We start from the raw sequence: 26,543 nt of genomic DNA, 5'->3' as shown, positions 1-26,543 counted from the left end.
CTCTTGCAGGCTTGGCTGTTGGGCTGAAGTTCTCATAATGTAAGTCTCCCAAATTTGGGGTAGTTTCATGCACCCAAATTTGTTGAGGTTAGGAACGTTTTTTTAGAGCTGCTGAAGATTCTTTGAATAATCTTTCGTATTTAAACTTGCTGCGATGGATTATTTTTGTTTTCTTCCAACGAATTTTATGGTGGGTATCTAAGGCATGGTCTGCCAGCCCAGAGCGGCTGTACTGGTGAAACCGGATGTAGTCTTGGTGTTCTGAAATCCTGATATTTGTTGTTCTGCCTGTTTGGCCAAAGTAGGACAATTTGCAGCTGCAGGGGACCTGGTATACACCAGGTAGGTCTAGGGGAAGTGGTTGGTCTTTGGTAGAGCAGATAAGGGATGCCAACTTTTTATATGGTCTGTAACAGGAAGTAAGGTCATATTTTTTGAGGATATTGGTTATTTTTTCAGAGGTGCCCTGGATGTAGGGGATGGTGATAGACTTGGTGTAATCTTTATTGTGGAGGGGGGGGAGGGGTTGTGGTTTACAGGTTTTAGTATTTTTTGGATTTTTTGGGGGTTATAGCCATTGGCTAAGAAAGTGTTGAGGATGTGGTTTAGTTCAATAGTCAGGGCCTTGTCATCTGAGCAGATTAATTTTGCCCTGTTATATAGTGTTTTTATCACCCCATATTGTTGTGAAGGGGGGGGGGGGGATTGCTGGTGAATGTATCTGCCAGTGTGGGTGGGTTTTCTGTAAACAGAGAAAACCAAAGATCCATCAAGCTGGCGGGTGATTAAAGTGTCTAGGAAGGGGAGGGTGTTGTTTTCCTCTTTTTCTAAGGTGAACTGGACTCTGGGATGTTGGTTGTTTAAGTGTGTTAGGAAGGAGTGGAGTGTGTCCGAGCCATGTGGCCAAATAGCAAACACATCATCCACATAACGAAGCCAAATCATGGGTTTTTGTGGGGCGGAGTTTAAGGCTTTCTCTTCAAATGTCTCCATAAAGAAATTGGCCAAGGGTGGGAAAAGTGGTGAACCCATGGCTGTCCCCTCTATCTGTTTGTAGAACTTTCCTTGCCAAACGAAATAGCCAGAGTTCATTGTGAACTGAAATAGGGGTGAGATATTGGGAGGAAACTTGGCTTGGATGAGCTCAAGGGTTTCTTTGAGTGGCACATTAGTGAATAGGGAGGGAGACGTCAAAACTGACCATTATGTCAGTGTCTTGGAGTGTGAGGTTTTCTATACTGGCTTTTAAAGTGGGCCGAGTTTTTTATGTGTGAAGGTGTGTTGCCAGTGTAGTGTGTGAGCGTTTTGGCTAAATGTTTGGCTAATTTATATGTGTGGGAATCAATGCCATCCACTATGGGACGCAATGGCACGTTTTGTTTATGTATTTTTGGGAGTCCATATAATCAGGGGGGGGGGGGGTCTAGAGTTATAAGGTTTAAGTTTGTTGGTGACTTCCACAGGCCAAGAAGTGACTTTCTTAAGGAGTCTGTGGATAGTTCTAATCTGAGAGCTGGTCGGATTATATTCAATGGGGAGGTAAGTAGTATGCTCTAGTACTAAAGAATTTAGCTTACCTTTGTAGTCTTTTTGATTGAGTACCACAGTGGCACTTCCCTTATCAGCTTTGGTGATTACTATTTTTTTGTTGTTTTTCAATTCTTGTAGGGCTGTATATTCGTTTTTGGATAAGTTGGATTTTGGAGGTTTGGCTTTAGTGAGAACACCGACTACATCCAGTCTCACGTTGTTGGCGATATGGTTAGGCAGGTTGCGAATTCCACGCTCTATTTGGATCATGATTTCTTCACCAGTACAGCCGCTTTTTACCAGTTTTTTTACCTTTTTACCTTTCACCAGTACAGCCGCTCTGGGCTGGCAGACCATGCCTTAGATACCCACCATAAAATTCGTTGGAAGAAAACAAAAATAATCCATCGCAGCAAGTTTAAATATGAAAGATTATTCAAAGAATCTTCAGCAGCTCTAAAAAACGTTCCTAACCTCAACAAATTTGGGTGCATGAAACTGCCCCAAATTTGGGAGACTTTCATTATGAGAACTTCAGCCCAAATGCCAAGACTACCAAATTAGCCCGCAAGAGGGCACCATTAGGACTTTAGGAACAGTATTAGTTTCTTGCTTTCTTCCTCATTTGCTTTGTGTTAGTTCCTGAGTGCACATACCATATCTTTATGTTCCCGAAGATGGCGATGTGACATTGCCGAAATATAGAAGTTATTTATTAAAGTTATCTTTAATTAATATACTTTATATGCGTTGTTAATTCCGTAAACTAATTACCAGTTATGTCTAACCAACGTATAAGTCCCTACTACTAGAATTAGGTATTTTCGATTGTGAAAATTGCTATTCCCTTGTCTTGGGAAACGCATTTAGTTAGTTGTACATTTGTGCAACTACTGCAGTAAGTAGTAGTAATTCACACAGAGGTATTGGATACAATGTTGGCATAAGGGAGAGAGAGAGAGAGAGAGTACTGACCTTTGTCTGTTTTTTTTTTGGGGGGGGGGGGGATGACAATGATGTCTTTCCTTTCTCTAGAGCTGTGGCTACGATTCTGTGCTTGATGATTTCCTTGATAATTGTAACCTTTGATTGATTCCTGCTGAGTCCGGGTGTGGGACAGCTGCTGGTGGTGATATATTGGTACTGCTTGAGCTTATGCTGGCCATTGCATCAGACAAATTCAGGAAAACAAAAGCTATCACAATTTCCCAGAACTCGAAGCACTGTTGTAGTGATAACCAAAGGAATAACGAAAAATTTTAAATACCTTTGTCTAGCTTTGCAAATTTAAAAAACTAATTTTATGATGCAATAGATCAGGTGTCAGGGTCCTCTGCATCATTGCCATTATCCGATGTGACATCTTCACAACTTGTGCAATGTGGCCCCTGAATTTCAGGTCCTTATTCACCATCACTCCTAGATCTCTCATCTCCTCTACTTCCTTTAAAGTTTCCCCACCAAATGTATACTTTGCATCTCATTGTTGCTTACCAAATCTCGAAACCTTAAACTTTGCAACATTGAACCGTCAGTTCCACTTACCTGTCCATTCATGCAATCTATTCAAGTCTTCTGTAACGCCATAACATCTGCTCGACTCTGAGCTCCCCGGTTTTGCATTATCTGCAAACAGCTGAATATCACTAGTTAAACCCATCCCAATATCATTAACGTACAAATTAACAACAATGCCCCAAAACTGACTCCTGCAGCACAGCATTAGTGACCTTTCTCTTTCAGGTTACTGCACTCCCATATACAACTTTCTGATACCTATCTGACAGCCAGTCACTGATCCAACTCAGAAGTCTGTTATCCAATCCCATCTGTTTCAGTTTATTTAAAAGCCTATCATGTGGCAATCTATCAAAAGCATTTGCAAAATCTAAGTACACCACTGTATATGAATCTCCCCTGTCCAAGGTATTTGTCACCTTGTTATAGTACATGTAAGTTAGTGAAACATGATCTCCCCTTAACAAACCCATGCTGATAACCACAGAGAATACTTCAATGTGTGAGAAAGCTTATGTGTTCGTCGTACATGTTGATTAATTTTAATGGTATAGATGAGAACACAGACTGATAAGAAAACAAGTATTTATTAACTTTTTACTGGTATTCACTGGTATTCTATCCAGCATCTTCAGTGCACAAAAACAGTTTGTCACAGTATACAAAGCAACAACAACAATTTGGTATAACAATGGGACTAGTTTTGAACAATTGTAATGTACAACACAAAGACTAAAGTCCTAATTAGGTGGTATCTATGTTAAAAAAAAAAAAGAGAGAGAGAGAGATAGAGAGAGAAAAAGCAGGTATTAATTTGGTCGTAAGATGACTGTCTCCCCAAATCTTTGGCAAATTTATACAGCCTTACTTGTTGAGGTTTGGAGTATGTTTCAAGGCTTCTGTTGATTTCAGGAATAGCCTCCTCTGACTTATAAAAGCTTCTATGCAGCACTTTTGTTTTTCTTCCCAATCTATCCTGTGTGCAGGGGTATCTAAAGCATGGTCTGCTAGACCTCACTTTCCATAGTGATAGCCAGATGTATTTTTTTATGTTCACTGAGGCGGATGTCTATAGAGGAGAGATTCTGTCCTTGGGTAAACCCTTGCACACAGGATCGATTGGAAAAAAACAAAAGTGCTGCACAGAAAATTCAAAGAGGTTGGTCCTGGAATCAACAGGAAGTCTTGCAACCCTCATCTATTCCCTTAAGGCCAAGCTCTCATTTTTCACATCCAGGAGCATATGAAGTCACCTGTACTCGTGACCTGGCTTTCTATAGACAAACAGGAAGATCTGTTGACATCTGTCTTGGAGAATATATGAAATACATTCGGCACCATCACTATAACAAGTTGGCACTAGCAGACCATGAGTTGGACATCCCGCAAAAAAACACTGAATAGCCAAATAGGCATGTGGTAAAGTTGTCAGCAAGGATAGAAAAATCAGAACTCCATAGTGGACTCAGAGAGTTAAAGAGGTTGTTAAGAAAAAGAAGATAACACACTGAATGTTCCTGGCAACTAAGTCAGATTGTGCTATTAGAGAACACCAAAAAAAATGTAAAAAAGCAAAGCAGTGTGTGAAACTAGCTAAACAAAAGTCATGGGAAGCCTTTGGTAAGAACATGAAAAATAATTATCAGGAAGGTGGTATAATATTCTGGAAGCTATTGAAAGAGAAAAAAAAAAAAAAAAAAAAAAGAAAAAGAAAAAAGCATAGAAATAGAGGAAATAGTACTGTAAAAGGAATAGAGATAATAAAAAATGTGAAATGAAAACTGGAGATAAAGATATCCTTGATGTTTGGAGTAACTACTTTGAAAGATTACTAAATTGCAAAAATTGCCAGCCTGGTTGGCTGAGTGGTTGAAGTATCCACTCTCCAGCCAAAAGGCTGTGGGTTCGAATTCCATCGTGAGCATGAATGTTTGATTGTCTATGAAAATACTAGTGGTGGTGGTGGTAAGTAGATGGCACTGGTGTAGATGATGATGATGATAGTTGTAGTTCACTGTAGTTGGTGAGTTGAGTGGTGGAGACAGAGAGCTGTAGAGTGGGTGCCCTCCCTCGATAAGTCCTTGGACTCTCTGGAAGTGTCATGTAATAATAATAATAATAAATGAAACAAGTGGTGTCAGCCACAATGGTTGAAAACTCCCAACAGGAATGCAGTCAGGAATACATATCCATACTTGAAGTAGGAAAAAAAAGTCATCAAAAACTGAAATGTGGAAAGGCAGCTGGAGTAAATGAAATTCAACCAGAAATGGTCAAATATGGAGGTATAAACATTTTACAGTGGCTGCAACCACATAATTCAAAAGGCCTAGTTACAGAGTCGAATTCCAGATGATTGGAGCACAGTTCTCATAGTAACCATCTATAAAAAGGGAAATAAACTAAATGTAAAGAATTACTGAGGTATTTCCCTACTGAGTGTTCCTGATAAGATTTATTCACGTATACTTGAGAAACAGCTAAGAAAAATTGGACGGGAAAGTTTGGTGAAGAACAAGCTGGATTCATGAAAAACAGAGGTTGTCTGGATCAGATTTTCACTTTAATACAAATTGTTGAGAAATCTTGGGAATATAACAAGGATTTGTATTTAAGTTTTGTAGATCTGGAAAAGGCATATGACAAGGTAAGAAGAGGAAAGCTCTTCAAAATATTACAGTTACATGGTGTAAATGGGATATTATACCGAGCAATACATAGTTTCTATTTAAGCTTTAAGTTGGCAGTTAGAATTGAAGGAGGTACAGGAAGATAGTTTGATGTTAAATCAGATGTGTGTGTAAAGGGTGCACATTATCTCCACTGTTATTCGTTATCTATATGGATGACATTATGAAGGAAAGTGGGAATTATACTTCTGAATAAATCCAGTACAAGTCTGCAAAATTTCCTGAGTAAATTAAATAAATTTTGTAATAAATTTGGTATGAAAATCAGCAATAAAAAGAAAGACAATGAAGATAGGCAGAAACACAGAACAAATAAAACATGTCAGCTATTTAGGCACAATTTTTAGTAAAGATGGTAAATTAAATATGGAAATAGACAACAGAATTAGTAAAGCTGATATGGTAGGAAGTCAGCTGAATAAATTTATATGGAATAAGAAAGAAATTAGTCACTAAATTAGCTGTATACAAGATAGCGTTTAAACCTATTTTAACTTCATGGATCTGAGAGCTGAGTTAGAAATGATTAAAGATTTGATCAAAGACTGGAGACCACAGATATGAGAGTTCTGAGAAAGATTAGGGATTTGGACTGATGACCCCAATAGCGGTATCCTATTAGAAATGAGGATATTAGGAAAGAAACTGGCATCATTAGCTTCAGTCATGTGTTAGCAGAGCTAATCTCAGATGGTATGGTCATTTAAACAGAATGGGAGAGAAAAGATTAGCAAAACATGTGCTCTTTGCCTGGTTGGCAAGAAAAAGATCCAGAGGAAGACCAAGATGTAGATGGATAAAAGTGCCTTAAATGACAGAAATATAAGATCTGATAATGTTGCAATGGCATAACTGATACTGCCATTCTGATAATGACATAACTTTTCACGTAATATTATCATAATTATCTCCTGTACACCCTCTGAGGGTACATATCAGGAATTTGATTATGATGTCTATAGGTTCAAAACATTTTGAAAAAATAAAAATAAAAAATAAGTTCATTATAAAAACTTAATAATTTTAGCAACCTCCATGAAAATATGAAAATATTCATGACTGATACTTACATCACGAACATAATAGACGTAATCGGTTTCATACTTTTCTTTAAGGCACTCCAAAGAATTTAATCTGCACATACACAAACAAATGCACTTTTAACACAGTTAAAAGCCTTTGCTATCATTTTGTAAATTCAATTAAATAGGAATCATAAATTCATCAAAAAAAAGGATTAAATATTCTCAGCTATTATGTTTCCTAAAATAGTGAAACACTTATTAAAACTATATTAAAAAGTCATTCAACACTTAAAAAACTCAATATATCATGCTAAATAAATGTTAAGAAAACTTAAGCAGTAACCATAAAACTTGTTCAGCATAACAACCAGCTATGGCTGATAGGAGAGAGTGCAATGCAAGAGTGTAATCTGTAGGTGTGAAGGTAAGGTGAAATCAATGAATTTTTACTGTTTAAGGTAGGTTTTCTTCCACCTTAAACACTTAGGATGAACCGGTAGAAAAACCACCTTACTTTACAGAAGTAAATGATAAATCTGACTCAAAGAACGACCTCCAACTTCAAATTTTGGGTACATGAAATTTCCCTGCTATTCTTAATATAGGGTGTTCTGGTATAATGACAAACTTCAACAACTTGATCTAGAGGCCATTTTTAAAAAAAATTTCAAATACCCCATGGATCAATTCATCATGGTTTGGATATATACTATAACCCAATGCTTCAATCTAACTATGGGAACATTATTGTACTTGATATACAGGGATTGACATGTACAAATGCTGTGTTTTACTGTTCTGCTAATGACAGTAAATTGCCAACTTCCCTGATTTACTTTCACATATACTGTTCCTTGAAAAATTTTTCTCTTGGTTATAAATTAAATTGAAGATACTAAAATTATATTCTTAGTTTAATCCTTTATCCAAGTGTAAGCAAACAAAGTTTGTAAGTGAAGTATCTTCACAATGGGGCTACTTGTACACAGAAGCTAATGACTTCACATGAAATGCTTTGGTATCCCACAATGCAAAGCATACATCCTTTTGTGTGAGTGTGTGTATAATGCAATGCATTATTGGAAGGGCCACTACCCAGACCAGTTTTGACCATAATGGACACAGTTCAGATCAATAAGGGAGCCATGGCAGAGATCTCCCCCCCCCCTTACTATTCACCTACTGGGAAAATGTTGACAAATGCTTACTAGTAGGTGAATAGTCTGGTGTGCCTACACAAGGTAAGCAATCTAAAGAAGAAACAACAAAGGTAAGTCAGTTGTTAAAAGTTTTTTCCACTTGATTATACTATAAATTAAAGATACCAAGGAATTATATACTTGGTTTAATCCTTTATCCAAGTGTAAGCAAACAAAGTTTGTGCCTGAAGTATCTTCAGGACTGGGGCAACTTGTGGCAAAGGTGGTATGACTTCACATCACTTGCTTTAGTATCCCATAATGCATAGCATTATACATGTCCACAAGGAGACGTGCTTTGCATTATGGGATACATAGCATTATACATGTCCACAAGGAGACGTGCTTTGCATTATGGGATACTAAGGCAAGTGATGTGAAGTCATACCACCTTTGCCACGAGTTGCCCTAGTCCTGAAGATACTTCAGGTGCAAACCTTGTTTGCTTACACGTGGATAAAGGATTAAACCAAGCATATAATTTCTTGGTATTTTTAATTTATTTATAGTATAACCAAGTGGAAAAACTTCAACAACTGACTATCTCTAATCTAGAGTATTATTATAATAATAAGGTGAGACACCTTTTGGCAACTCGTATATAAAAATATGACTTCTGCATTAGTTCAACCTTGGTATCACCTCACCTCACCTCTGGGTCTGGCTCCCACTGATGAGACCTCAATAAAGGTCGAAACCAGTCTGGGTAGTGACCCTTTCCATAATGCATTGCATTATATATGTCCACAAGGAGATGTGCTTTGCATTATGGGACACTAAAGCAAGTGATGTGAAGTCATATCGCCTTTGCCATGAGTTTCCCAAGTCTTGAAGATACTTCAGACACAAACTTTGTTTGCTTACACTTGGATAAAGGATTAAACCAAGTATATAATTTCTTGGTATCTTTAATTTATAACAAAGGTAAGTCCAAAATACTAAAATATTATCCATAGTAGACTGAGAGCATTCTTGGCTATTGGTTCTGAAGTTCTCAGGATGAGTGTTTCTCAGATTTGAGACATTTTTTATAGAACCATATTTATTGAGGAGGTTCAGGTGGTTCCTTAAATCTAAGGCAGATTCTAGTAAAAAGTCATTCATGTTTGAATTTGCTTCTGTGGAATAAAGTGACCTTTATCCACAGTATCTTGTGGCAGGTGTCCAAGACATGGCTGGCAAGCCCAGAGTGACTGTAATGGTGGAACTAGATGTAGGTTTTTTTTTATATATAGATTCTGATGTTGGTTATCCTGCCTGTGTGACCATAACAGGATAGCTTACAATGACATGGAACCTGGTAGACACTAGGAAGGTCTAGCGACTTGGCTGGTCTTATATGGAATAGAAACATACTGGTTTCCATAAATTAAGGAATAAAGAGAAAAATGTAATAACTTGGGGGGGGGGGGGACATATGAATGTCATGTCAGGTACATTATGTAAAAAGTAATGCAGAGCTGGTTATTATATACAAACGAGTGGCACTGCCAGCAGTATATACAAATGAAGCATGGCATAAAAGCAGGGATTTGGAGCAGTTTTTTATTTTGTGTCTGAGTGAGAACAAGACATTTCATGATAGCAAAATTCTTGGGTATGGCTACATGACAATGTCATGCTTTGACTTTGCTGGCCAAAGTCAGCTTGATGGTTGCATATGAGTCATTCCATGGTTCCACGATAATAATGATAACTGAAAACCTAAGTTTCTGTGGCTAAGTAGTTCTGTGGGAAGCTTTCATTATTGAGACCACACATTATAATGTAAATAAAGAGTTTAATAAAAATAAGCAATTATAACCCTACAAGTTTTGTAAGTTGTCAGACTTACCTCGTCAGGGATACTAGTACAAAACAAACAAAAGACTAGAAACAATTAATTACACATACCAGATGTTTTCATAACTTCACAACTAGTACATACAAATAAGAAACTCAATATAGATTATATCACCTCTGGTGGAATTTGAGTTTCTTATTTTTATGTACCAGTTATAAAGTTATGATAACATCTAATATGTGTAATTAATTGTTTCTAGTCTTTTTGTTGTGTAAAACCTTTTTATACTTTTATAATTGCTTATTTTTATTAAACTCTTTATTTACATTATAATGTGGCCTCAATACTGAAAGCATCCCACAGAACTACTAAGCCAAGACACAGAAACTTATGTTTTCAGGTATCATTATCATCATGGAATGACTCATATGCAATCTCTATGCTACCTCTGCCTGACTTTGGCCAGTATCTAAGATGGCTCGATACCTAAATTCATTCATTAAATAATGTCTTCTAACCCATATCCAAGAATTTTGCTATCATGAAATGTCTTGTTCTCACTCCAGACACATGGAAAACTATTCCAAAACTCCTGCTTTAATGCCGTGCTTCATTTATTTTCATATACTGCTGGCAATGCTACTCATTTGTATACAATAACCAGACTCTGTATCACTTTTTACATAATGAACCTATGTCCCCCCCACCAAGTTCAAAAGGTCTCAATACTGAAAGCGTCCCACAGAATGATGGTATTATCTATCATTAATTCTGCTGACTGAATTTGTTCCATTAGCTGATTTTCACTGTTTGCTCTTCTTCCCTCATAAAAACAATAGGGAAAGCCTTGCTTAACTAGGTGATGATTCATTGTGTTCTACCATCATGATTATTTCTAGTTTTAAGCCATATAGAATACAATTTGGTCAGCTAAGTGCTGCCCCAATTACCAGCCCATCCTTGTTCTTTCAATATCCAGTGGATAACTGCAAGTAGGGTGCACCACATGAAGGTAAGGATTGGACAGTAGGTCTGAAGCCCCCTATCAGTTCTCTGCATTCCTTAAAGCCTACTCCCAGTTATTTAACTTTGACTCTTAAGCAATCCGAGGAATCATTAGGGCTGAAATTCAACCTGTCATAATTCAAGTTCAAATTTAAACATTATTGCCACTTTTATTTAATAAAAATATTCATCAAAGACACAAAATGTGAAGTCCAATTAATGAAAGCACTAGAATACTTGGAAAATTGAGAAAAAAAATACCAGAGAAATAATTTTTCTTCTTCTTTTTCTGCTCAAAGGAGGAGAATAAATTACCATTTTTAAGAATTTCAACATAATTTGGAATACTGCCTGTCTTATGTTAATAAAAGTACTCTGTGAAATTCAGCCTAATCAGACTAAAATGAAAGGGAAGAACATCCACAAATATTTCTAGGGGTCACAACATTCAATTGACTTCAACCAAATTTATATTATAGTTCTAACTTACACTGATTATGCCCCCCCTAAGGATTTCAGCCCAATCAGACTAAAATGGAAAGGGGAGGAGGCAGCCATTTGCACAGATACTTCTACAGGCTGCTCTATTCAACTGATTTTGATCAAATTTGAAATGCAGGTGCTTACTTTTCTTGCTTAGTGAGAATCTTAGTACAATTAAACCAAAATTGGTTATGAGGAATGAGAGAACAAAGTAAAATGCCAGAGATGCCATGACTGGTCATGCTGTTGGAACAATTTCAACCATTGTGATCCACTGACTTTTTACATTTATCATTTTTTTTATGTGACTTTGATCCATGATTATCCAAATAACAAAGAATATTATTTTTCATTTTTAAAATAAAGAATGTTTCCCTTTATTTTAAAGAATTCTTTAAAATTAAAGAATTTTTCTCTGACATTTAACCACTACCATGGCAATAGCAATGTAATTCTTCTAAATTGCAGCCAACCTCCTGCTTTCTTTTAATATTCAGGAATGTGTAGACAGAACTATGATTGATCATTTAAAAAAAGCATGAAAGATGAAAGATTATCAAAACATAATGTGGTAGATAAAGGTCAGGGTATGCATTCATTAATTAAGATATAATTGTATCTCCTAGATCTCCAAATCTTACAACACATATGGCATGGAAATGTTGGAAAAAAACGTGTGCTGTTGTCCTTAATATTTTCAGAACATCTGATGAAGTCAAACAATGGACTACTCAGTAAATCACCAACTTATGTTCTGTTATGAATTACAACTCTTGTAATACAATTACAAGAGTATTTTACAGAATTTTTTAAGTAATACAATTTTAAGTATTTTTAAGTAATTACAATTACTCAATATTCAAGTACAATTAAACCAAAATGGGTTATGAGGAATGAGAGAACATTCTGAGAGTTCTTTCTGGCTTTTTTTTTATTTTTTATTTTTTTAATAGCTGAAATTTATATTCTTTGAGGAAGGCAGTGAGGGAAGCTGTTCCAAAAAATAGCAGCAGATGGAATGAAAGAGGAGGCAGAGAAGTTGGTTTGGCAAGTTTCAAGCTGGACTGTAAATGGGTGTTGGTTAGTGGCAGCTCCTTTTTCATGATTTTGGAGGAAAGTGAAGGAACGATAGTAGCTAATTGAAAAGAATTATAAAAACAGATAAAAACCCACAAACTTTATTAACATAGAATTTTCACCTAAGTATTACAGGCATTATCAGTACAAGATCACAGAATGGCAATTAAACAATAACAGACAATGCAATCTGAGTAGCTAATGTAAGATAAGATAACTAAAAAAAGGTCAATAATTTCTTAACTTATTTTTTAATAAAATAATAATAATAATATATATATATAAACAGACAAAATAAAGTTAGCAGATTTAAAGAGGAATTCACACAGTCTCTCTTGACATTTTGAAAGCATTTGATCAGGATTAGCAGATTTAAATAGTACTATCCCCCCACACACAAAAGTGGATAGATGCAGACCATTGGATCCGTTTAAGTTAGGACAATGAACTGAAGTTGCACATGTTTCTTTATAAAGACATTCTATGAGGAAATGGCTTTTACGAAGAGCATACGAATGGGCATGATGTACTAAATTCTTAATAGTTTTCTATGTTCTTCAGACGAACTTTTACAGAAATAATTATGACATATTAATTCCACCTTTTTATCTAATGGTTTTAAAGATTCTTTCATCAAAAAAACTTTTAATAGTTATGGTATCTCTACCTCTTCAAATACAGAAAAAATAACTCGCATTTCTATCCCTTATGTGCATGGCACACATATGGAAATTTTAAAACCACTGAATATTTTTGTTGCCTTTTGCCCCATCAGAAAAATCTCCACCTTTCTTGCTTCTGCTATGGACAAGTTTCCACCTCTCAGTTATCCAGGCATCTACTAGATTCTTTAAGCTCATGAGCTATCTTATTTTGAACAAACAGGAAGATCTGGTTTTATTCATTCAGAAGAACACAAGTCTTATATTAAATACCAAGAGCCTGAACAGTCTGGACTTGCAAAGCATGCTACTGACACTAAACAGAGTTCATTGGAACAAGACAAGCATCCTTCATAAAAGTCCTCATAGAACGTCTTTAAGAAACGTGTAAAATTTGATTTCACTGTCCTTACTTAAACAGATTCTAATGGTCTGCATCTATCCCCTTTGTAGGAGATAGGAAAGATTAGGAAATTTACACAGAACTAACTTAATTTTGTCTATGTATATTTTTGTGTCCTGAATAGTCAGAAATTGAAAATTAAAATTTAATTTATTCAGGAACAACTACCTTTAATTGTAGGCAAAAAAATTTTGTGTTTTGGCATAGAAATTGAAATGTACATTATAATTTAAAGCAAAACTGAAGAAGTGTTTAGTTTAAGAAATGTGAGACTTAACCAGTTTGGTACAGAGTCAAATAAAGAAATTTATTTAAGGTTATTATTTAATTAGAGTATCCCATTCTATGTATTGTGTGGAAGCAAGTTGAGTGTAAGCTATAGTCCAAAGGTCAAACTTTAGCCGCCCAGTACAACGTATGGCCTAAGGAAAGGAGAATTTATTAGGAAAGCGAAGCTAGATGCTTTCTCGGAAGAACGCCATGCGCAAGTAAATGAATGGCACGTGGTAAACAATGTAGCTAAGCACGAGAATATCCGAGAAAGAGAGGGAAAATATAAGGGCCAAGCTCCCCCCCCCCAAGGCTTTTTTCCTTTTGGTTCCTGGTTCCTGCGCTCTTGGACGTTGGCTCTCCGTCTCCGCCAACGGGATGATTACGGGTCAGCCATAGAAGTCATGAAAGGCTTATCAAGATTCGCGAGGTAAGGCTAGCTATCTCTTTATAACAGATTAGCTAAGCTGTATTGTGTGACCGACGATACAGATATGTTCATACGGTTCCAGAGAGAGGCCAGAGTGGCACACCGCCTTATCGTCCCGGAGAACCTGATCGTGCTGCTATCGTATGTGACCCGAAGAACGGTAACCTACAACAGTGCCTTGATGTCCAGACAAGGCTGAAGACAGAGTAGAAAGTCATTCCATGGGCTGGTAACGTAGAATGTTAAAGTATCTGATTTCCAATTAAAGATATGAGAGACTTTATAGGTTAATTTGTGAATGGACAAGTTGTAGAGAACTTTAGTGATTATCCCATTTGGCAGTAACCTGTCTCTGTTTGAAGAAGGTCTCCCTAGAAGGGATCTGTATGTGAAATAACTTAGATGTGTTGTGAGATATGATTAGTGACCCTAGAGTGATTAATGTATTATAGTGTTAGTATTGATATCAGAAATTGCTAGGAAGGTGATTAAGCTAATCATGTACCTTATATTCTTCATGTATATCTCTTAAGCTTTAATAAATATGTTTTATATCATTTGCCTGAATCCAGCCAATTTTATGAATTCAAATAGCCACTCATAAAATTACTATCGAACCTAGCGGGAGGGACATATGAATATAGTTTGATCTCTCAAGCCATGACTGCATGTAAAACTAAGAGAAGTGAGAATAGTTAGATTAGTGTTTGAGATTTTATTACTGTGTATTATTCTGAGATAGCTACCTTGGATAAGAATCTTATCTATCCTCTGTATTGGCTGGCATAGCAAAAAAATAAATTCGTCAATATTTAACAGGCGGACTGTCTCAGAGGACAAAATCTTAGGGCCTTGTCCCATACACAGACAAGGTCCTAATGAACGAAAGGATTACACGTGACAAAATTTGAGAATGGCCTGAATCATAGTTTGTTTAATGTACATGAAAAGGTACATGAAAAGGAGAGTGATAGCTGATTTATTTAACTTGTTGGAAAACTATTATAGAAGCCAGAAAGGAAATAACTGTATGGGAGAGTGTAGCGAACAGTAGTAAAGGCAATAATAACGATAGAAATATATAAAGAAGAAGATCGAACGATAACAATTGGCACAAATGACAGGACTTGATTGAGTAAGGTTTTAGGTAAGAAGGATAAATTAAGTAAACAACTATATTAAATCTTATAGAATCATTGATATAACCATAGACAACGATACAACAATATATTTATATAATTTTTTTTTAAATAAGTTAGGAAATTATTGACATTTTTTAGTTATCTTCCATTGAGCTACTCAGGTGGTGCTTTTTAGAACTGTTTGTTATGTTTAATTATGATTCTGTACTTTGTACTGATGTCGCCTATATTTACCTGAAAATTCTATGATAAAGTTTTTTACATGAGTTTTTCCTCCATTTTAATATTTTTTTTCATTATGCAGACTCATGTCATTTCATTATTAAAACAAATAATAGCTAATTCAGCAGTGCACTGTCCATGAAAGCATCTACAGAACATGTATAAGGTGGAAAATGAAAATCTATAGAAGAGCGGCTGAAGTAAAATCTAGTCAGGTGTAGATATCAGATTACTGAAAGTTAGGGAAAGGATGTAAGCGAGAGACCTTGCGAGAGATCAGATAGACTGAGTTTTAGTGGCATAGAAGTTTGCAAGGTTTTTCATTGCCTTGTTGAAATATAGCTAGGAAATTGGAGTTCAGGGAATTAATCATGGTAGAGCTTGAGGATTCCAGCAATTGGGCACTACAAGGTTTGTCAAATTAAAAGGAGGAATGGAGTGTACTGTCATCTCTGAGAGCAGGTCATTTACATACAGGAGGAAAAGAGTAGGTGAGAGTAGAGAACTCTGGGACACTCATGCACTGGTGGGGATATTTTAGGAGAGAAAATAATTTACCATTACTCATAGTGAGCAACTGGTGAGAAAGTTGGTGATCCAAATGCAGAGGAGTAGAAGGAAAACCACAGAATGGCAGTTGGCTTAGTAGTCCCCTGTGTCAAACCTGATCAAATGCTTTTGAAATGTCAAGAGCAACCATGTCAATTTCTCTGAAGTATTCCATGGCTTGAGTCCAGACGTGTGTAGTGAAGGCAAAAAGATTGAGAGTGGTGGAATACATATTGCTGGTCATTAGTTATTTGGTAGGGTTCCAGGTGGTACAGAAGTTGGCTATTGATGACTTTCTCCACAGTTTTAGAGAGAACAGAAGTGAGAGAAATTGGATAGTAGTTTGTTGGCTGACTGATCACCTTTCTTTGAAATGGACTGGATACCTATTTCCAAACTGAAAGGCAGATGTCAGTTGAATAGGGTAGATTGAAGAGGCAACAGAGGATAAGTGCTAGTTCTGGAGCACAAGTTTTAATCTAATAGGTGGGATACTATAAGGACCAGATGCCTTGTTTGTTTTCAGGTTATTACAGATTCTTCGGGATTTCTTTTTTTAGCAGAAGACTAAGGATAACATGGAGCTAATTGGAAGAGAAGAATGATGCCAGTAAGTCAGTCTTATCTTTGGGTGATGTTGCTGTGGTAGCATCTGGATGTAAGAGTGGTGGAAATGTGGGTGGACAAAAGTTGTTGCACCCAATGACCTTGGCAGAGGACCAGAAAGCTTGACTGCAATTTAGAAAAGAGGTGAGTTTGCAGCATTTGATGCTTTCAAAAATCTGATTAGGACTTGCTAATGATTCTTTTAGAGCTGTTTGTAAGCTGTGATATAGATAGAGTGAGCAGCTGGAGTTTTGGTCTTGAGCCACTTATGGTATGCTTGGTTTTCTTCCTGTATTACAATGGCACACTTTTTTGAAAACCAAGGCTTGGATGGTAGCTGAGGATTTTGGGTAGCATGAGGGATAGAGACTTTCATCCCTGGGAGTATGATTGCTGCTGTTCAGTCTGAGCAGGTTTTTGGGATCAGGAAAACCGAAGCAGTAGTTGGACCATGGAAAAGAGGAACAGAAGTCACAAAGGTCACCCCATTTGGCACCCTTGTTGTGCCAAAGAACATGAGACTGAGAACTGTTAAGTGAAGGTTGTTCTTGGGCAGAGGAAATTTGTATGAGGTTGTGGTATGGGTTACTAAGAGGAGAAGTGAATCCACAATATATCTGGAAGGAGGGCTTGTTAAAAATAGGTCAAGTATGCTGGCAGATTGGACGGGATTGTCAAATATTCTGGTAGAGAGAGAGATTGATAACCTGCATTAGATCACTGCTAATGGCAAATACCTCAGTATCCCTGCCTGCCTGATTTGTGAAATTGGATAAAGGAAGCCAGTTTGAATTGTAGGCATTGAAATCTCCAAGAAGAAGAATGACCTCACTGTTAGGGTATTTTAACTGCAGAAAATTGAGCTTTAGAGAGAATAGCTGAAGACAGCACGGTTATCAGAGTTTGGGAAGCAACAGAGACAGCAAATGAAAGTGACCAGTTGGTTTGATAGCAAAATTTTGAATCAAAACAGATCAAATGGGGGGGGTCGAGATTTTGTAATCCAACATGGGATGTCAGTTCTGATGAATACATAAGTTCTGTCCTTGTGGTGGAAGGAGCTGTATAATGTGTAGTTTAGGCAGTGTTTGCCAGCTAGGTTTCTGTTAGGAACAGTAATAATTCTGATTTAAATGACTGCAGTATGTATTGTTTATATGGCTGTTTAGGTCATGAAGTGGATACAAAGGTTTTTTTTTTTTGGCAAGTATCGATGTTGGTGGGTTTTCCGTTTTTTTTTTTTTCATTGTTGGATTTTGATTGGACAAGAATAAGGGCATGCAGTGAGAGGTGACAAACTTGCAAATCTTGCCTAAACAGAGGGAACCCAGTCAGCTATCAACACACAACCATGACAGTTTTTCCCTGTAACTAATGTATCTGGGCCACCTCAAATCACAAAATAGCAGGAGAATTTAATACTAGCTGATCGGGAATCCTCCAGATTCATTACTAACAGTTTAATCCTGTGCACTAACCAGAAATTGGCTTGCAGAACTGTTTTACTACTGCAATAGAAGAGAGTCTTGGACACTACAGTGTAAACTGCATGTCATTGAGGGGTATCATTTGCACTGCATGTGGAAGGAGAGGGGGAGGACAGAACTGGAATCCTTGCTCTAGTGAGTAAATGTGGCTGCAATTCAGGCATCTAATAAGCAAGATGGTGGTATTTCACCAGGTAATAAAAGACATCTACCACCTACATGTCTAGTGGCATTTTCTCCAAATAGGGAAGGTATGCATTTGCGATAGCAATGCTAGCCAGGTTTACTAGAGTCCAGTTTGTGGAAACAGGCTATACCACAGGTGGGGATGACCAAGCTTTAATATTCCAAGCTCTAAGCTTCAAGGTCTTCTATGAAAAATGCCTTACACATCATTCTCCATACTATTCTTCAAGAGGTGGAGACAACCCAGTAACCTTCGGTCCAAAGCAATCCCTTTCTCTTTTTTTTTTTGCAAGAAAGATGGATGGCAGATCTCATGCACCTTCCCTTACCTTTGATAACACCCTGATTACATAATCTCTCTCTCACACACACTCTTTCTTGGACTGATATTTACTTCTTGGCCTTTTGTGGTACAAACTTGGTGTCCTTTTCAGCTCAAGATATAACTTAGTGCCAACTCTGTACAAATCTCAAATATGCCCAACCTTAGAATATTGTTTTCACATTTGGAAAGTGATGTATCAAAAAAAACTTCCCAAATATTCCTGACACTCTGCAAAAAAGGGCAGTCTGGTTAATCAATAAAATCTTTCAGCCAGAGAATCTGCTTCTTCCCTGTGTGTTTTCTATAGGAACCCTCATGAGCACTATTCCACTCAACTGATATTTGTCATTCCTCCGCTTTCCTCTATGTTTATAAACATACAAGATACTGGTTACCATTCATTCACTGTCCAAACCCACAAAATCAATTTTCTTCTCTCTCTCTCTCTTGGATTCCATCAACCTCTGTATTCTGGAACAGCCTTCCTCACATAGTGTTCCCTAAGTACAGAAAATGTGTTTATCTGCAGAAAAACAAATTCCATCTCTGTTCTTAATCACTTTTTCACACTCTCTCTCTCACACACACACACAGCTAACATGCTATTCTTTCTTACTTTAAGTTTTTCCCCCGAGCATTTTAAGATCTATGAACTGTTAAGTATCCTTGGTTTCAGTAACTTTAGTTTAATAGGATAAATGGTTAGTCTTATCTGAGATTTTGGCTATAATTTCATTTGTTCTTCTTGCCAGTTTACAAGGATTTTTAATTTTCAAATAAAAGGGTATTATCATGACTGACAGAGGTACTGGTACTTACTGGTGTGCAAGATCTACAATCTGACTTAATATTTAAAATGCAGGATTAATATTTAAAAAAAAAAAATCAATCAACATCTCAAGTAGAAAATTTGTTGCTAGAAAACTAGTAATGAGATTTTAATTGTGCCAAACCACCATGGTATCCCATACACCCAGACTCCTTGATGAACAATTATGGTATCCTGTACACTTTACTTAATGAAACATCATGGTATTCTTTATGCTTTCTAAAATATACCATTTTCTGGTACACTGCAAGAAATTATCATGATATAAAAGAAATTTACAAAATAATGACAAATATATTCCTCACAGTTTTATAAAGAGAAAAGAAAGACTTTATTCCTTGTTTCATACAAATTCTGACAACCAAAATTATTTATACTATCACTTTTTTTGTATAAAAGTTGCATATCCCAAAGAAATATAATTGTTAAATTCTGCAGTGAAAACTGAAAATAATATAACATTAACATTTCTAATACTAAATATCAGAAACACTAACCTGCCCATCCAAACAGAATATGAATCTGGAAGTTTAGGTACAAAGAGATAGGATTTTCCATTCTTGACTTCAATTGCACCATAGCAATCAGGTTCTAATCCTCCAAATGCCCAATGAAAATAGGATTCCTAAAACAAGATATAGATATGTTACTGCAGTTTAATTTTATGTGAATTGTGCATATATATTATTTTGGAGTATATTTCTTATCTGAAGGCTTAAGATATATAAAACAATGTTTCCCATTTAAATAATATAAAACCATAACCACAATCTCCAGGAAATTCTATTTTTTCATTTTCATCATTACTTCTTGAAGTGCACCCTCAGTGGAATACAGAAACTACAATAATATATTTTTATTTTTATTTCATGACACCTCCAAGGAGTCTGAAGATTCATCAAGAGAGGACACCTACTCTACAACTCTGTCTCCACCAAACCACATCAAACCTCTACTACCATCAACATCTACTGCCCACCACCACTAATATATTTTGTCTGTAAATTGAGTGTGTTTGAAAGGCCGATTTGTCTGTATGCAGGATGAAAAACTCAAGATTTCAAGAGGTAAAAAACCTGCTACCTCCATATGAGATTGGCTAACTCACCTTTGATTGAAAAAATTCATATAAAGATTCCTCCTGTCATGACAAGAATCAAACTTTGGCCTTTTCCAGTTGAAGGGTGCAATATACTGATGTTCTTCTTACAATTGCACTATGGAGGCACTTCAACACAAAATTTGTTTTTTTAGCCTTGTCATTATTTCAGGGATAGTGGTTAAGTTTTTGGAAATGTTGGTAAGGCCAGAACTTGAGAATGGTAAACAGAAATATGATACTCTATAAGGGGGGGGGGGGGAAAGAGGTCGTGCCTCAGTAATTTACTCAGCACTATGTAAAGGCAATGCTATGTGCCATGATATGACTGAATTTTTCAAAAGCATTTGACAGATACGAAGTGTAAAACTTGAAGGGCAAATGGGAATGGATTTTAAGCTGATGACATAGATCGGAGGGTGGCTGAAAGCCAGACATCAAATAGCAATATATATAGCGGAGTAGAATCAAGAAGACAGATTACCAATAGTGTAAAATATGGCTCTTTACCTGATCTGTATTAAATTTGTGAATTAATGATAATGGAGATAATCTGAAGAGTAATATCAACTTGTTTGCCTATAACACTAAACTGGAAGGAATACTAGTAAATAAAAGTGATGTAGGGATCCCGTAGGATGATCTGCATAGATGGCATTGTGGACACACAATAATGGTTACCAGTTTAATATGACAAAATGTATATTAATGTGCATTATGGTGTGAAAAGATTGCAAGTTGTGTATTATATTGAAGAAACTGCACTGCAAGAAACTGATGCAGGTATGGATTTGAAGTTCAGGAGGGATCATATTATAAAATTTCACTTTCATTGCAACAAGAGTGGAATGAATAGGCCAGAAAGGTGACTCAGATAAGGACAGCAAAACTGAAGAATGAGCAAAAATTAGCACCGAGAAATACTCTCATGCATTTTTCTGAGGTGACAAGTAGAAGGAAAAATGATTATGGTAAAATGATGTTAATAGATGAAGGTGATAGACTGCTAACTGCTGCAGATGACACAGTTCAGAAATTCAGTGAACAATTAAACAATTCAGAGTAATTCATCCTCATCAATATGAAATCATGAGAAGCTGAAGTATAGAGGAAATGAAGTATTTGTGAGTGAGTAGGAGATATATGAGGAATTAAGTAAACTTGTTGTCAATAAGCCAACAGGATTTGATGATACATCACTACATGTCTTAAGGGAATGTTCCAGGAAGTTGGCAGAAGTCTTGGTATATCTATTTAATAAGTCGTGCCAGACCAACAGCACAGGTCCCATCATCATCATCAAATTCCTGACATGTACCCTCAAGGGATGTACAGGATATAATAGTACTACATGAAAAATTTACATAATTACTAACTTCCTATCTACAATTTTCCTCCAAATCAGTCTATTACTTGTCAAGACTCCAATATTATCATTATCAGATCTTATATTTCTATCGTCTAAGGCATATTGTACCGTATCAATCCACCTATATCTTGGTCTTCCTCTGGGTCGTTTTCCTGCCAACCTGGCAGAGAACACTTGTTTTGCTAATCTTTCTTCACCATTCTGTTTAAGTGACCATACCACCTGAGATTAGCTCTGCTAACACATTCCTGGATGCTAACAATGTCAAGTTCTTTCCTAATATCCTCATTTTTAATATGATATCGCCATTGATGCCATCTGTTCACGCCTCTAATCTTTCTCAGGACTCTCATATCTGCGGTCTCTAGTCTTTGGTCAAATGTTTTACTTTTGATCCAGCTCTCAGATACATAAGTTAAAACTGGTTTGAACACTGTCTTGTATACAGCTAATTCAGTGTTCCGACTAAGTTCTCTCTTATTCCATATGAATTTATTCAATTGACTTCCTACCATACCAGCTTTGTTGATTCTGTTGTCTATTTCCATTTTTAATTTACCATCGAATGATATAATCACGTAATCACAAGAAAGATATTTATTTAACCAAATATTTCGGTCTGGAAATAGCAGACCATCGTCAGTGGTATTACAAGAACAGTTTAAAAAATACAAGCTAGAATACTAACAATAGATCGTTAAAATAGACCGAAATATTTGGTTAAATAAATATCTTTCTTGTGATTACGTGATTATATCATTCAGTCTTATGTCGCAAGTATCCTTGAAACAACAAATTAATTTACTATCTTCACTAAAAATTGTGCCTAAGTAGCTGAAATGTTTTACTTGTTCCACAGGTTTTCCATTCACAACACAGTTGACATTTTCAATGATTCTGTCTATTTTCATTGTCTTTGTCTTTTTAATGCTGACCTTCATACCATATCTATTACAACAGTTATTCAATTTAGTCAGGGAATCTTGCAAACTTGTAGCAGATTTATTCAGAAGTATAACATCATCCGCATAAAGCAAAGAGCTGACATTAACATCTCCAATTTTGATATCACGTTTAATACCACCTTCTTCAATAATGTGATCCATATAGATAATGAATAACAGAGGGGATAATGTACATCCTTGTCTCACACCAGATTTAACATTAAACCATCTTCCTGTACATCCTTCAATTCTAACTGCCGACTTACAACTCAAATAAAGACTAAGTATTGCTTGATATAATGCCCCATTGACACGATATAACTGTAGCGTACTGAATAGCTTCTATTCTAATGGCCAAGACATCAACGTCAAGTTGGTAAGTTCTTTTATGTTCTCCATCCAATGTTTTGTGGTCTTCCTCTTCTTCTCATTCCCTTAATCTTCGCCTTCTCCAATGATTCATCAGCTCCCATAATATGACCAAAGTACATCAACTTTTGTGTAGTGATAATCGCCTCCAAGGAGCATTCTGACTTTATATTCTCTAAGACCTTCTTGTTAGTCATTCCTGCAGTCTATGGGATTCTTAATAGTTTTCACCATACCCATAATTCAAATGAATCAATTTACTGTCTTCTTAATAATCTAGCTTTCGCAGCTATACATCTCTACTAGAAATACCACTGCTTTGACAATTCTAATTTTCATGGCCTTACTAACACCTCCATCTTTCATAATTTTTGTCAGGTTTGACTTTTTTTTTTTTTTTTTTAAACCCATGACTATCCTTCTTTTAATTTCATCTGCACATTTATCAATTCTGACTCTGTCTTATCCAGTAAATCATTACTTTCAATGATTTCTATTTTATCTTCCTCTATTATAAATTCATTTAAATTGCCAGAAGCCATCGCTTTTGTTTTGCTGATGTTTAAATTAAGACCAACTTTGTTACTTTCCCTCTTAACCAATAAACTCAACCACTCCAGATCTTCCTTAGTTTCTAGTGTGAAGATTGTATCATCTGCATATCTTAAATTATTTATTTTTCTGACACCAATCTGAATTCCAGCTGGATGTTTGTCTAAATCAGCCATTCTCATGATATATTCACTATAAATATTAAAAAGGTAGGGCGACAGTATACAACCCTGCCGCACCCCTTTTTCCACTCGAACACTGTCTGTGTCTCCAAAGACTGTTTTTACTAAAGCTTCTTGGTTGTCATACAGCTCTCTTATCAAAAGAATTAGATGTTCAGGTTGACCCCGTTGATCTCATTACAATCCACAGTCTGTTGTGATAAATGCATTCAAAAGCTTTCTTATAATCAATAAAACAGATGAATATTTTCTTCTGAAATTCTCTTGTTCCTTCCATAATCTATTTCATGTTTGCTATTTGGTCTCTACTTCCTCTACCTCTCCTAAAGCCTGCCTGTTCTTGTGGCATTTCTCTATTCACATTCATTTTTTTTTTGGAAATGGGATGAACACTGATGTTTTCCAATCTCTAGGCCAGTATATTTTCTTCCAAACTGCATCCTACTTCATCCCCAGCTGCTTTCAATAATTCCATTGACACACCATCAACTCCAGGAGCTATTCCTTTTGGCAGTGATTCCATTACTGATATCACTTCACTTTTCATTATCATGGGTTCCTTAATAAATTCTCCTTCAATATTTTTATCTTTCTTGTACAAATCCTCTACATACTCTTTCCATCTTTTTTTCACTGCTTCTTCTTCTTGTTCCATTCAGACTTACCTGAATTACTTTTTACAACTTCTAATCTAGGGAAAAACTTCCCTGTAACATCATTTATTTTTCAAAATAAATCTCTTGTTCTACCCATAATAAAGCTTTCTTGAATTTTCTTGCACCTTTTGTTTAGGTGTTTTTCCTTATCTTTCCTAGCCTGTCTTTGGAAATCTGCATTCAGTTGTCTAACCCTTTCTTTGTTTCTCTGAAATTTCATTTTTCTTCTTTCCACTGTTCTTTTAATAACTTGCTTATTAAAATGGGATGCATTTACAATCTTTCTTTCTTTTTTTGCTTTATTTAGAATCTTCTTTGCTGCTTCTATGAGTGTACATTGTTTTTCACCACAGTCCTAATTCTCTTCCTGTCTTCTCCAAACTTTTTAATTTCTTTCTGACTTCTAATTTAAATGCTTCATTTATAAGATTTAAATCAAATCTAATACTGTCCTTTGGTTTCTTCTTACCCTTACTTTCAATTTAACTTCAGCTATCAATAATTCACGATCTGTCCAACAGTCTGTGCCAGCTAGTGTTTTTGCTGCTTGAATAGCACTCCTGATGGCAAATATAATCTATCTGATTTCTGTATTCTCCATTAGGTGAAGTCCATGTTTACAACCTTCTTTTATGTTGTTGGAAGCAAGTGCTTGCAATAAAGCAACTGTTCTCAACACAAAACTCCGACATCTTTTCCTCTCCATCATTCTTCAGTCCTAAACTAAATTTTCCAGTGATGCCTCGTTCTTCTTTTTCGCCCACTTTTGCATTCCAGTCACCTAATGTCAATAGAAAATCTGTTTTATCAATACTGTATACTACTTGTTGCAAGCTGCTGCAAAATTCTTCTACCTCATCTTCACTTGAATCTGTAGTGGGTGCATACACCTTTATGAGTGTAACATTCACTGGGTATGCCTCTATTCTGATTAGAATTATTCTATCGGACACTGAGTCGTAACTCAAAATGTATTTTTTGTATTCTCTTCTAACTATGAATGCTACTTCATTTCTTCAAAAGTTTTTCATGATCAGAGTAATACATCATGAAATCATAAGTATCAAAGTAACCCATTCATCTCAGTTCACTGATTCCTAACATTTTAACTCGAGTTCTTCTGTTTATGTTGAGTTCATATATTTATGTTAGTCATTTGCAGATGACTTAATATATAAAGCACTGCGTTACACTAAGTCAAACCTTCTTACCAAATGGTTTCACTGAAGCCTTCATTGTCTCTGAACTTCAAATTTTTATCTACAATCATCCCAAGATCCCTTGCTTTCTGCACTTCTTTCAGTATAACTCCACCAAATGAATATGTAGCATCCTATCTGCAGATACCAAATTTCAAAAGACTATTTTTTTTTCATTTCTAATTCCTATTTGATTTTCCTAGCCATCCATTTTACTCCAAATTGGTATCTTCTTCACTGAAGGCATACAATCTGCCATTGCTGTTACAAAGTTTTCATAACCAGGTCATATTCACTACTGACCTCGCTTATTTAAAATTCTTTCATCTATTCTACTGCTCCTAGCTGGTTTCTAAGTGTAAGTATAATTGTCTGCCTTATAATTCTACATAAATACCTTTTCTGCCTTGATACTTCTACATGCTGATTCATCCTCCAAGTCAAGACTACATAATCACTCTCCCCAACTGTGGACAAGTATGACATCTTCATAATTAGATCCTCTAATGCTATGACCATCCTTGATCCTTGTGTTCCCATCACTACATGCTGTCCAAAAGATTTGTCCCCTCAAGGTCCAAAAATTTAGTTACCTTATTATTGTATGCCTTAATACAATAATAAGGGAACTAATTTCCTCTACCCATTTTATACCAGTATAGTTGAAGTCCTCCATAATGATCACTCACTTTGTACATACTAATTTGCCTAAAAATTTCCTACTCATCACCATCTATATTTCCTAGTCTACA

General features: G+C 36.0%; 1 protein-coding gene across 3 annotated transcripts in view; it reads right to left on the bottom strand.

The window, feature by feature from the left end:
* Dip-C (dipeptidase C) overlaps window positions 1–26,543 on the bottom strand; it is a 400,748-nt gene that overhangs the window by 346,953 nt on the left and 27,252 nt on the right. For all 3 annotated transcript variants that reach the window (XM_090391828.1, XM_090391835.1, XM_090391843.1), the window contains exons 3-4: window positions 19,919–20,046; window positions 6,809–6,872 (exon numbers count right to left, since the gene is read on the bottom strand). In XM_090391828.1, the coding sequence (XP_090247954.1) occupies window positions 6,809–6,872; window positions 19,919–20,046 (192 nt within the window). The remainder of the gene's footprint in view (window positions 1–6,808; window positions 6,873–19,918; window positions 20,047–26,543) is intronic.

Source organism: Typopeltis vanoorti, chromosome 1 (genome assembly GCF_054136105.1).
Source record: "Typopeltis vanoorti isolate ZY-2024b chromosome 1, IOZ_Tvanoo_1.0, whole genome shotgun sequence".
NCBI classification, from domain to species: domain Eukaryota; kingdom Metazoa; phylum Arthropoda; class Arachnida; order Uropygi; family Thelyphonidae; genus Typopeltis; species Typopeltis vanoorti.
The sequence above is the reverse complement of the archived record's forward strand: the minus strand, read 5'-3'. Positions and strand labels throughout refer to the sequence as shown.